This window comes from Apium graveolens, chromosome 6 (genome assembly GCF_009905375.1).
Source record: "Apium graveolens cultivar Ventura chromosome 6, ASM990537v1, whole genome shotgun sequence".
NCBI classification, from domain to species: domain Eukaryota; kingdom Viridiplantae; phylum Streptophyta; class Magnoliopsida; order Apiales; family Apiaceae; genus Apium; species Apium graveolens.
The window spans coordinates 270,548,935-270,561,540 of NC_133652.1; the positions used below are offsets into that span (position 1 = coordinate 270,548,935).

A 12,606-nucleotide genomic window follows, 5' to 3' on the forward strand; every position below is an offset into this window, starting at 1 on the left:
ATAATTAAAATAAATATTCTGACTTATTATGCATTTAATAGAATATATCTCAGAATCGTAACAGTCACCCCATCAGTATTTAGCACAGCAAATCCTGATGCAACCCATCAATATTACAACAACAAATCCTGATTCAGCCTATCAAGATTTATTAGCTATAGCAAATCCTGACTAGCGCCAGGATTTACTAGCCATTTATTCCAGCAAATACTTATATTCTTTGTTACACAGATTCAATATTCATATTAAAATAATATAATAAGTCAGTAAATATTTTAATTAAATAAGTAGTAAAATTTCTCGCCCAGGTCGCCTCGCGTACGCAAGACGTCAAGACATTCGCCCAAATCCCCCTTGTCCCAAGTCGTGTCATGACGTAGCGACGCGGTGGCGGCTCGTGTGCGCGCGCGAGCCACACAATAATACCATGCCCACATGGTTTAGCAGTTCTTATACTACTCTTGCACATGATATGATACTATATAAAGTATTACATCCTCTTTACTTAATCAATGTGAAACAAAGTTCACAAACTTTTTTTAAACTACTAACTTTACCTTAATTTCTTCTATATGAATTATACTAAAAAACGACTTAGATTCAAATATAAAAGTTTAAATTCTCATTAAAAAGAACAACATCCAACAATTAATTTTAAAAAATTAAATAAAAAACATATGTAAAACATGTCTCAAAATTTTTATTTTTTAACAATTTTTCTATTACTACCTAATCTACTTTAACAACCTTTTGCAATAGATAAGAGTCTACACACTTTCTTATCCTCCTTAATCGATTAATGGCATATTCTAAAATAGATTTATTACCTTTTTCCAGCTCACTTATGATCTACTTATCCACTATAAGTAGAAGTCGAAAAGCTTCCATTTTATTTCTTCGAACATACTTTCTGAGAGATGACTTACTCCCACCTAGTAAGTGTCATTTTTTTTTATCATTGTTTCCCTTGTTCTCGCTGAGCTGTCCTTCTCTTCATATTTTTTTTAGAAATATGCTAGTAAGGGGTATTGTATAATCTGAATTCTTATTACCATCTCAAGAAATGGTTCCCGCGTGTGTTGAATGATTAATACTTTTGAATAATTAATTATCTAATACAAAATGATTAAAATCATTTAGCAAATTTTTTTTGAACTCTCTCAACAATTATACCAACTTCCATTTGTACATCTTAACAAGATACAATAATGGTTAAATTACTGTATGGATTATTTTAAAAGAATTTTTGAAAGAAAAAAACTTTTTTTTTTGTAGTTTTTTATGATTTTTAGATTTTCTTAAATTATTTAAAACATATATTTTGCAATCAAAAATAACAAGATTTAACTTATTTTAACCTTTTTTTAAAATAAATGATGTTGCTTTGGGTAGAAATATAGATTGCATTTACTTGTATAGTGTTGCACTTGACTCTGAATTCATATTTTTGTAAAAAAAGTAAATAAATTGAACATCATATTTTTGTAGAATGAAAAATAGAACTTTAAAAATTCCCTATTTTAAACACATGAAGCACAAAGAAAAGCTTAATAATTTATAGTAATAATACTAATGTGATAAAATAATCTAATAAATATTATATTAAATATATAATTTTAATAAGCCTACATAAGCATAAAAAGACAAAAAGTAATAGAAAAGTGTTCAAACATATGACAGTGACGTGACTGGAGCAATGTACTGGCGCTATTAGCCCTTCATAGTTTTTACATTATTGATCGGCTAAAGTGGAACTGTAAGATATTATATAAAATTTGTTGAATGTTTAAAATATTTTGTTTCAATGATATTGATTATATTAATTAGTCATAATTTGAAAATAGTATGTATTAATATTTTAGATTAGTATAAATAAAATATATCACTTTAATATGGTAATAACTGACGGTAATAACTGATGCTTCCTACAAATTTTTTACAGGGAAATATAGCCATCTAAGGGGTGAGTATGGTTGAAGTGTGAATTTTGAAGAAATTGTTATATTTTATTTTATATTTTTTATATGACAATTTAATTTTTAGCTAAGGGTTCTTCATGATTGGAGATGTTCTAAACATATTATTAAAATTATTTTTTTTTATTTACAACTGAGCATTTATTCTCAAAATCTAGAGAAGTTATAATGATGAAGAGCCTGGATCAGCTAATTCAGATATTAAGTTAAAATTTTAAAAAACTTTGCTAAATAAACTTTTACTAGCATTTCACTTTTGTGAAGATAAATTATTAGCTAGATCCCCTATGTGAAACTAGACCTGCAAATTTTACATTAATATTAGGATGTAGCTGAAATTTCAAGAATGGTTAAATTACCACATATATTATTTTAAGAGAAATTTTTAAATAAAGCTATTTTTTTGTTTTTTTTTATAATTTTAGAATCTTCTTAAATTATTTAAAAAAAAATCATTTTCAACAAAAAATAACAAGATGTAACTTATTTATATTTTTATTTTTTTAATAATGGAAGTTGTTTTGGGTAGTAATTTAGATTGCATATGCTTGCACCTTGTTGTACTTGGTTGTAAATTACTATTCTTGTAAAATAAAGTTAATAAATTGAAAATCATATTTTTATAAAATCAATAATAACACTTTTTAAAAAACCTCTTATTTTAAACACATGAAGTACAATGAAAATATAATAATAGTGTATTGTTGGAACTGGGTTGGAACGCCAGGGTAATAATAGAAAAAGATATTATTAAGATTTTTTGATATACTATAGAAAACAAATCTTAGTTATTTTAGTATTAGTGTACAACCTAGTCTCCACTAGCTGTCTGAATATACTTGACAAGGTTTCTGTAACAATAACGGGAATGTTGTATTCTTCTCTCACAGAAACTGCATACTTTTCCTTATATATCTTGTTGGAAAATTTTAATTTTGTTGGACTGTTGTGTATGACATTTAATTAAGTGGGGAAGGCCAAAATTGTTCAAAAGCCGCCCTACCAATGACGTTTGTGTGGACGTGAAGAATTTGGCAAGGCAGTCCACAGAATGTTTACAAGCATTGCCCCAAATATAAGTGTTGTTTTATACTTCATATTTTCATATATGCTTTATATAGCACTTGGTTGACTTCAAGTGAGGGAGCACCTCCGGTCTTTCAGTTTCTTCCATGGCTGCTCCTATCTCTCATGTTGGAGCTGTCAACCATAACTGGTAACTCTTTCGTTTGCCTTTTTTTTTAATCTTAGCTTCTTAAACAATGAAATGATGTTAAATAAGTTTTATCCAACACAGTGTTTCATAATTATATTATTATTTCAAGGGTTTTGATCCATTTTTTTTCCATTCCCTGGATAGAACTTTTTGCTTTTTGCGAATATAGATAGGACGACTTAGCAGGAACCCAATTGTACGGAACATGACCCTTACATTTAATATCATCTTATAATAATGCCCATTTTTTTAAAAGCACCTAAAGTCCTATACATAAAGTCATATCACATTTCATATCACATTTGACATCTTGCATTCTCTTTTGGTGCATCATCCACGGGGAAGGAAGGAATAGTCCATGCATAAACATAGGAGAATATTACATGTATTATCTATACATATAACATATATACTTACAGTACATATTCATTCATTCTTGCCGATCTCCTCTTCTCAGTAACAGACACACACATATATCCACAACCCACTTGTAGAATTTGTGTATGTTCATTACCTTACACATAAAGTCATAATTTGATTTGTGTTGGTGGGTTGTTTTTGCTTTAGTTGATTCTTGTGTTAAATCAAGTTTATGTGATAAAAATCTGTGCTTTGCCTTTAGTATTGTTTAAGCAATTTGATGAGTATGTAAGGACTTTGTGTAATCTTTGGATTTACTGAACTAGTAGAAGTGTTTCGGGTTAGATACAGCGCATGGTGCGAAGAGGGTGGATATATGTGGCCCTCTAGATTTACTGTTATTTTAAAGACACTGACTTTGCACTGTACCACACATGTAGGTGGTAGCCTAGAGCTATGCAAATTTTAAATGGTTTGGTTTGAATTTCACTACTATTTTAGTTGTATTTTGTTGTTTTCTTATATATTGGATATCCTAAAAAATTAAACATATATAGATAAATGAATAAATAAAAATTAAATTTAACTCATTAGATTAATTTAATTTAATGCTCCCTAAAAATACTACATTCAACTAATTTAAAAAAATTAATTTTTATTATGGTAGTCCTGTGTATATATATATGGACTCAAAGCTCATTTGGTAAGAAAAAGTATATTTAGCCCATAAAAGTTGATACTTTGATTTATCTTTTAGTAATTTTTTTTTTTGACATATGATCCTAATAAATTTTAATTTCAGTTAATTATATAATAATTGAAATTTGTAATATCTTCTGTTGTTTTTAAATGATATTTATCTTTATATATTATTTAAATCATTTTATTGGTTGTTGTTTTATTGTTTATCCATTAAATTTCTAAAGATATAATTCAAAATTTTTAGTAAGACATATTGTTGTAGTATTATCGGATTTTTGTTGATAATTTTTTTTGAAAAACAAAATTATATTTAAAAAAAATTCAAAAATGTAAAAATGTATTTGATGCTTAAGATCTTTTTTATCTCCCTTCTCCGTAATATATTATTATTATTATTATTAATTTTTTTATTGTTATAGATTTATATTAATTAAGTTTAACCACATATTTATTATTTGTACAATACAGTGGATCAATATTGCTCCTATTTTAGTTTTCAATTTTTAATGTGTTTTTTTTTATTTTTGCACGGCATGCTAAGTTCTCTTTTTCTGCCCAGTTGTTCATGATAATAGCTTTTTCAGCTTTTTCTTTCCTGCCCGTATAGCATTTACAAAAACTTCATTGTCTCAATTACTTATAGGAGTTAGAATATAATTAGAATGGTCGAACCTAACAGCTAAACATTATTTATCATATTTAAATTTTATTGTTTTATTTTAAATTCATGTTTTGAAATTATCATATTAAAATTCTAATTTTTTCAAGATATATTTTGCTTATAAGTTGATTTTATCAAAACATATCACCAACTTACAAGTAAATTATATGTTATACTCCCTCTGTCGTCCCATTAAATTATATAAGTTATTTTTTTGACAGTTTTTCAATCCTTCTTTAAAATATAACTCCATAATATTTTTTTAATTTTTTTTTTCTAATTAAAAATTTAATATTTAAACTTTTATTCAAAATGTTAAAAAAAAATATTATGAAACTATACTTAGAAATACGTGCAAACATTATATATATTTATCGGCTTTAGTTTTTCAAGAGATAGCAAACAACCCCTATATATAGGATTATATATTTTTAGGGTTATGTTACAAGATTAAGTAATGGACTTCCTGTGTGTGATTTTGATTGCCCATTTTCTGCTTCTAACAAAATGAGAATAGATTATTGAACTTTATTTGCATTCCGTTAGTAGGACCTAGGAAAGATGATTCTTTTTGGATAAATATGAGGCTCTTGTTTGTTGCTTTATGTGCAAGAACCTTTTGCAGATTGCCATTCAAAAGTCTGCATGCATAAGTTAAAGAATTCGCTGGCCCCTTGAGAGATTTTATGCAAGAACTTCATATGCTTTATTCTACACTGAGTCTGTGCTTTTATTAAAGATTCTGAAGGAATTGGTTTTTGTTTAGGACCTAGCCGTTTGAAGTCATGAACAACTGTACCAGAAATGGGAACTACCGCAGGTGTGATGAGTTATAAATTTTTATTGATACCAATGGCAACTTTAAGTTTTGTAACTTGGGTTCTAGTTATGTTGACATGCTTGATTTTTATTTTTCTTCTTTCCAGCCTTGGTTTAAAAATATCGAATGATAGTGTCAGACTAATTATAACAGCGACAATGGGAGTGGTGTTTGGTTATTTTATTGGCATTACATTTCCCTCTGATTCTCTTTCCAAGGTAAGTTTTCTCAGCTGTGGGCATTATTTCCATTTTATACCCGTCATTATTCATTATACTATCATATCTTTTCAGATTAATTTAGCTTCACGCCATGTGTCAACTCACAATGATGATCTGAAACCTACTGATCGCAGTTTTCCTAAAAATCTTGGGTCTGCAGGCAACACATCTACGATACACCAGGTATACTTTATCAGTATTTTATCGCAGCGAATAGTCGAACAGTTTTGAGTGTTATAAATGGATATGGAGAACCCTACCCACTAGGTTACGCATGGTTGATGTATTGGTATATCGTTTTTATTAATCAAGTACTTGAATATGATGTACTGTTAGTCCGTCACCTTTGTCTTGTTATTACGCCCGACACAAAAAACTATCAAATAGGGGAAAGTAAGATCCGTGTTACCCCGAGATCGCAGATCCAAGAGTCTGATTGTTAGTAAGGCTCAAAATTTTCATTGATGAATCATGGGATCTGCAGATGTCAAATATACGAGCACAAGCATTTACGATCTTCTGTTACATTTATACTTGATGTTTTATCCCGGTGCTTCCAGATATTTGTTTCATCCAATCCCCGCGGTGCTGAGATGTTACCTCCGGGAATCGTAGTGCCCGAGACAGATTACATGTTGAGAAGATTATGGGGTGATCCAAGTGAGGTGTGTCTTTGTAGTTATTTTCATGGAATGTAGTATATCCATGTAATTTTGAACTGTTGCACATTATTTTGATTTACTTCTTTGTGGTTATATGCTTAAAATTTGAAGTTAATAAGGAGACCAAATACTGATAAGTGATATCCAACAGTGCTGGATTTGCTTATTATTGTCCATGCCTTTTGCCTGTCTTTCATTTTTTGCTGTTTACAGAATTACATGACTACTGTCTTAATTGTTTTCTGGACGAACTTTTCACAGATTTTGCAATTACATGACAGAAAATTTTGTTTCAGGATATAAAAAAGAAGCCAAAGTACCTAGTAACATTTACAGTAGGATTTGATCAGAGAAAAAACATTGACGCAGCAGTCAAAAAGGTAAAATATCCTACTAATTCGTTGCATTATATAAAAATTACATTGGTATTGGTTCATTGTGTCATGTGCTTTCTGTAGTTCTCGGAGGATTTTCAGATTTTGCTTTTCCACTATGATGGCCGAACTAGTGAATGGGATCAGTTTGAATGGTCAAAGCTCGCTGTTCATGTCAGCGCTAAGAAACAAACAAAATGGTAAGGTTTTTTGTAGCTTCAAATCTGTTTCATAGTTCTTATAGATGATTTACTTAAAGGCAAGGTAAATGTGTTGAAGAATAAAACTAAATTTGAGTCTCTCATGCCTTTAAACTTTAATGAAGGTGGTATGCAAAGAGATTTCTACATCCTGATGTTGTAGCAGCCTATGATTACATTTTTGTATGGGATGAAGATCTTGGTGTCGAGCATTTCAATGGAGACAAGTATTTTCTTCTCCTTTGATGTGTGATTTTCAGTCATTATTTCTGCTAGAATCTAGAAAATCTATAAAGCCGACAATCTGTAGATTTATCGAACTGGTGAAGAAACATGGCCTGGAGATATCTCAACCAGGTCTTGAACCCAAAAATGGAATAACATGGCAAATGACAAAGAGGAGAGACGACCGAGAAGTTCACAAGTTCGTTTAAACTCACCCTATCTCTCATGTGCTATTATATTGTTATTATTCTTGTGTTGGATATGGTAGTATATGCACACAGTTTTATTATTCTTGTATTATCAGGAATACAGAAGAAAGACCGGGCAGGTGTAGTGATCCACAATCGCCACCATGTGCTGCGTAAGCCCCTGTCCCTCCCTCCCTACAGATATGGATTCAGATGTGTTATTACCTTTTGAAAGAATTAACAAATGTTCACAATGTAAATACTAAGGATTTACTCTGGCTTGCAACTAATTTATATGTGTATTTATATTTTTATACAGATTTGTGGAGATCATGGCACCGGTATTCTCTCAACAAGCTTGGCGGTGTGTATGGCATATGATGCAGGTATGCTATTTTCATCCATGTATATATTTATGTTTCTTTTTCAATATATAGTTCATCCATGGGTGTTGATTATGCATAGATTTATTTGTATATTAATGTACCTTCTTATTCATTTAAGTTCGGTCAATGTATCTTTGTAGAATGATTTGGTACATGGTTGGGGTTTAGATTTCGCCCTCAGAAGATGCGTGGAGGTTAGTGTATATTACTTGAGCTTGCATGTACTTGGCAGTTCTTGAAAATTTTCATTATCATTCTTCAGTTGTCAAATGATGTTGATATCATTTGACAGTGATATGTTAAAAAGTTTGGTCTTGCAAGATGATTAATCACTTTTTTATAATCGCACCTCTTTTACTTCCGTCTGTATAATATTTCTACAGCCTGCACATGAAAAGATTGGTGTTGTTGATTCACAGTGGATTATTCATCAATCAATCCCTTCTCTTGGGAAACAGGTATACCTGAGACATAATTTTGAGACTATTGTCTATTGTATGCTTTTCCACAAAGCCTTCCTGTCCCCTATTCACATAGCGGTGTCTAGTTTTATGTTAGTTTTATCCACAAAGCCTTCCTGTTAGTTTTATGTCTACATCCCAAAATTTGTTTGAATATTTCATATGATCTGTTAATATATGTATGCTTCTCACTGTACCTTTTATTATTATGTTATCAGGGCGTGATGTCCTGGCTTAGTAGAATTCAAGGGAAAGGGGTACTTACTCATCTGTTTCTTCTATTAAAATCTTTGGCTCAGATTATGCAGTCATGTATAGTATTTTTAACTTTCTATAATATTTACCTTTTGGTAGCTTGAAACGGCTTGTATTATCTTCACAGGTGAAAACGAGATGCAGAAGGGAGTGGGCTCTATTTGAAGATCGCCTTGCAAATGCAGACCAGGCATATATTATGCAAAATAAGACGGATTAATGCATGAATGTACATATCCCGCAACTTCACATTGTACATTTTCGTTGCATGCTTGCAGCTAGCTGTGCCACATCTTCATTGTTGTTCTGCAAAATGTTTGGTGGTTGTATTCTGGACAAATATCAGTTAATGCTCCAGCATAGACTTATGACGACTGGCAAATAGTTGAAGCAAGATTTAAGTATTTAGGGTTCCCCAGTTTTTGTATTTTCTTTTCTTAATATTTAATTTTACAGATGTCCTCTTTTCTTTTCCTTCCTAATGTAATAGATCTTTCATCTCTTTTTTTTTCAAAAATATCAATTATTAATACTTACTAGATATGTGTGTAATATTGGGCTCAGTATTTTCAAGATAATTTATAATTATTTTAGGAAATATATATCTAAAAATATATATATTTAGAATAGTTATCAATATGTCTAAATATAGAGATCCTAAACTTTAGTTGTAGTGATGCATGTAATCTCTTTTAGGGGTGAGCAAAACCAAACCGAAACCGAAAAACCGAACTGAACCGGTAAAATTCGGTTTAGTTCGGTTTGAGTTTTTTTAAATATTTCAATTTTTCAGTTTAAACCGAAATAAAATCGTTTCGGTTCGGTTGTCAAAATTATTAATTCGGTTTAAACGAATTAACCGAAATTATATATATATTTTTTAATTATATTTTATATATAATATAATATAGTAAAAATTACACAAAATTGAAAATAGAGTTGATTTAGTAGTTATTAATACTTAGTACAATACAAATGCTGAGAATGAAAATTATATTTTAATTTGTAAGCTTAATGGATGGTGATATTTTAATTTATATTGATAGTGACTCTAATTTGCATCTTTTTATTTGAACTTCCCATAATATTTTTTGCTATTTTGTGATTGTTTTCTTTTTATTTGCAAATTGTAATTGCAAAAATAGATTTTTTTTAAATAATTTCAATTTTCAAAAAACCGAACCGAATAAACTGAAATAATTCAGTTTGTTTTACGGTTCGGTTCATATATTAAATCGGTTCAGTTCGGTTTCGGATAAACATAGTAATTCGGTTTTCGGTTAATTCGGTTCGGATTCTGACCGAACCGACCGAATGTAGAGACCGAACTGACCGAATGTTTAGCCCTATCTCCATTGCCGGTAAACTTATTGATAAGCTATTAAAGAGAACAATAGTCTTATTAAGCAAAAACAAATAACCGGAACTATAGATATAGCCTTACAAAGCAAAAACACAAATATCTAAAATAAAACCAGCGTCAGACCCGCAAGGGTTGGCTCAGTTGTTTAAAGAGGGGATAACTATTATTTTGGTCACAGGTTTGAATCCCACGGGAGGGGAATTTATGATTATGCCTCTTGAGGCAGAGCCTGTCACTTAAATGCGGTTTACCTTGGTTCACGTGGTTTGCAGGCTATTGCGTGAGCCCGTAAGGTCTACCCAGTGCACACCCGAAGGGTAGCGGCTGCGGATTACCTACAATAAAAAAAACTAGCGTCAGAAAACATGGTTTAACCTAATTTAACCTAATTTAACAACTCCTAATTTCTAGAAACTTACAACTAATGGAATACTTCAAACCTAACAAATTCTCCTCTAAACTAAAACTAAATATGTATTAGACATGTTAGTTTATCTCAGATTTGCTTCTAACACCAAGTGCATTTCTCAGTTTCTCAAATTGATCCAGCTTTAGTGGCTTGGTCATAATGTCAGCTACTTGTTTACTCGTGTCACAATATTGTTTACTCGTGTCACAAGATTATGAGCTAACTGCTACAACACTTATAAGATTTTTCAAGAAGTGGAATCTTACATTAATCTGTTTATAACGCCCATTGAAAACTGGATTATTAGCCAACTTGATTGTGGATGAATTATCGTAAAATATTTTGACAGAGTCACTTGGTGTACCTTTGATTTGCTTTAGGACCGGATGCATCCAAACCCTTTGTTAGGTAATGAATACAACACAGAGGGGGGTGAATGTGTTTTTGGATATTTTAAGCTTTTTGAACTGTTATGGATGTGGTGAACAAAGTAATCTAATTTGTAGAGATAAAGTGTTTTAACAGAAATGATAAAACATGCACATAAACACACTATCTTCAAAACTCACTTAATTTTATATTAAAATCAAGTATGTCTTTCTACAAATTTTTGGGTTCTTTGTTGATAAAGAACTCAGCTTCTTCCTTGAGAGAGTTACAAGAAATTCTAGATCTATTTGTTACCCTTACAAACAAAGGACCAGTGTTTACTTTATAGATCAGTATACACAGGTTTTACATAACATGCAATATCATGTACTAAACCCTACTTTAAGTTATCTAAAGCTTTCCATTTCTGGCTTAGTATATCTTTGCAAATCGTGCATGTCTGTGACTTTTCTTTGTTAGTTAATCTTGGCTTTTGATCTTGTACTCTTCAAGCTGCTTTTTGTAGTCTTTTCAAACCAGTGATTGATTTGTTTGTTGATTGACAATCTTGGATCTTTAATTGGTCTACATTCTGTACTTGAGGTTTATATCGAGATCTCCAGTTTGAATAATAGAGAAATTGACATCTCGATAAGTATAATGGCTTATCGAGATCTCTTATTTCTCTATAATTGTTTTGACTTATCGAAGTCTCTGAGTTCTCTATAAGAGAATTTGTCTTGTCGAGATCTCTGAATTTCTGCATGTAGAAAAGACTTGTCGATATCTCTGAAATCTTTATTGAGAGTTTGACTTGTCGACATCTCCAATCTTCACATCTTCAATTTAATTTATAGATATCTCCAATCTTCACATCTTCAATTTGACTTGTCGATATCTCTGAATTCTCTATTGCAGAAATGACTTGTTGATATCTCCAATCTTCACATCTTCAATTTGACTTGTCGATATCTCCAATCTTCACATCTTCAATTTGAGTTGTCGATATCTCTAAGACTTCACTATAAGCTATTTTTGACTTGTCGACAAATCATTATGGAGTTCTTGAATGACTTCTCTATATGACTTGATCCGTGACCTGTAGATTTCTTGACTTAGAATGTTTTTCTCAAAACAGATTTATTCAACTCCAAGCTTCTTCACACTTTCTCTGAGGCATGATCTTCATAATCTTCTTCCAGAGTTTATTCTTAGGCTTGACACTATTTACAGAAAAATACTTCAGTCTAACCTATTGACACTTTTACAGATTCGAGTAATACAGCACAAAATGCAAACTTATATTATCATACAACTTACTTAGGGCTGTCAATTTGACTTAGTCCTGTTATTGTACAAGCATGTCTTGTACAACACACTTTGACATACATATGAGGCAACAACTACATACTCGGCATCTATAGTAGATAGAATTACTGTACGTTACTTTTTGGATGCCCATGCTACTGCCCCTCCACTTAGCAAGAACACATAACACGAAGTACTCTTTGGATGGTTTATGTTCCCGGCATTAATCACTATCAATGTTGTTATTTTCCAACAATATAACAATAAAATTACAGAAAAGGGGTTGAATAAAATTCTGGTTTCTTTTTATTTTCTGAAAAAAACTTTTTATAAAAAATACAACTGTATTTTTGAATAAGTAAGAATGCGGATAAAGTTTTTGAAGTATTCTACTAACACAAAGTAAATAAACACAATGTTTAAAAACTTTCTGGTGGATTTATCTTTCCA

At 30.8% G+C, this 12,606-nt stretch overlaps 1 protein-coding gene across 3 annotated transcripts; it reads left to right on the forward strand.

Moving 5' to 3' along the window:
- Positions 1-3,036: 3,036 nt before the first annotated feature.
- LOC141667632 (uncharacterized) lies at positions 3,037-9,248 on the forward strand. 3 transcript variants are annotated; one of them, XM_074474190.1, is made up of 15 exons: positions 3,037-3,192; positions 5,682-5,735; positions 5,842-5,953; positions 6,029-6,139; positions 6,517-6,621; positions 6,915-6,998; positions 7,077-7,192; positions 7,318-7,419; positions 7,503-7,616; positions 7,722-7,778; positions 7,925-7,991; positions 8,132-8,185; positions 8,375-8,449; positions 8,671-8,709; positions 8,835-9,248. In XM_074474190.1, exons 2-15 carry the CDS (start codon positions 5,701-5,703, stop codon positions 8,925-8,927), a joined length of 1,164 nt encoding a protein of 387 aa, XP_074330291.1. In that variant the 5' UTR covers positions 3,037-3,192; positions 5,682-5,700; the 3' UTR covers positions 8,928-9,248. The 3 variants fall into 3 exon arrangements, with proteins under 3 accessions (XP_074330291.1, XP_074330293.1, XP_074330292.1); XM_074474192.1 differs by lacking the exon at positions 3,037-3,192 and adding an exon at positions 3,549-3,693; XM_074474191.1 differs by lacking the exon at positions 3,037-3,192 and adding an exon at positions 3,883-3,988.
- The last annotated feature ends 3,358 nt before the right edge of the window (positions 9,249-12,606 follow it).

What these genes read in the sequence shown, in the direction of transcription:
- LOC141667632 (XM_074474190.1), top strand. Translation starts at nt 5,701, where the DNA reads ATGAACAACTGTACCAGAAATGGGAACTACCGCAG. An exon ending in GTGTATGGCATATGATGCAG is followed by an intron (nt 7,992 to 8,131) that starts GTATGCTATTTT and finishes GTATCTTTGTAG; the next exon opens with AATGATTTGGTACATGGTTG. An exon ending in CCCTCAGAAGATGCGTGGAG is followed by an intron (nt 8,186 to 8,374) that starts GTTAGTGTATAT and finishes ATATTTCTACAG; the next exon opens with CCTGCACATGAAAAGATTGG.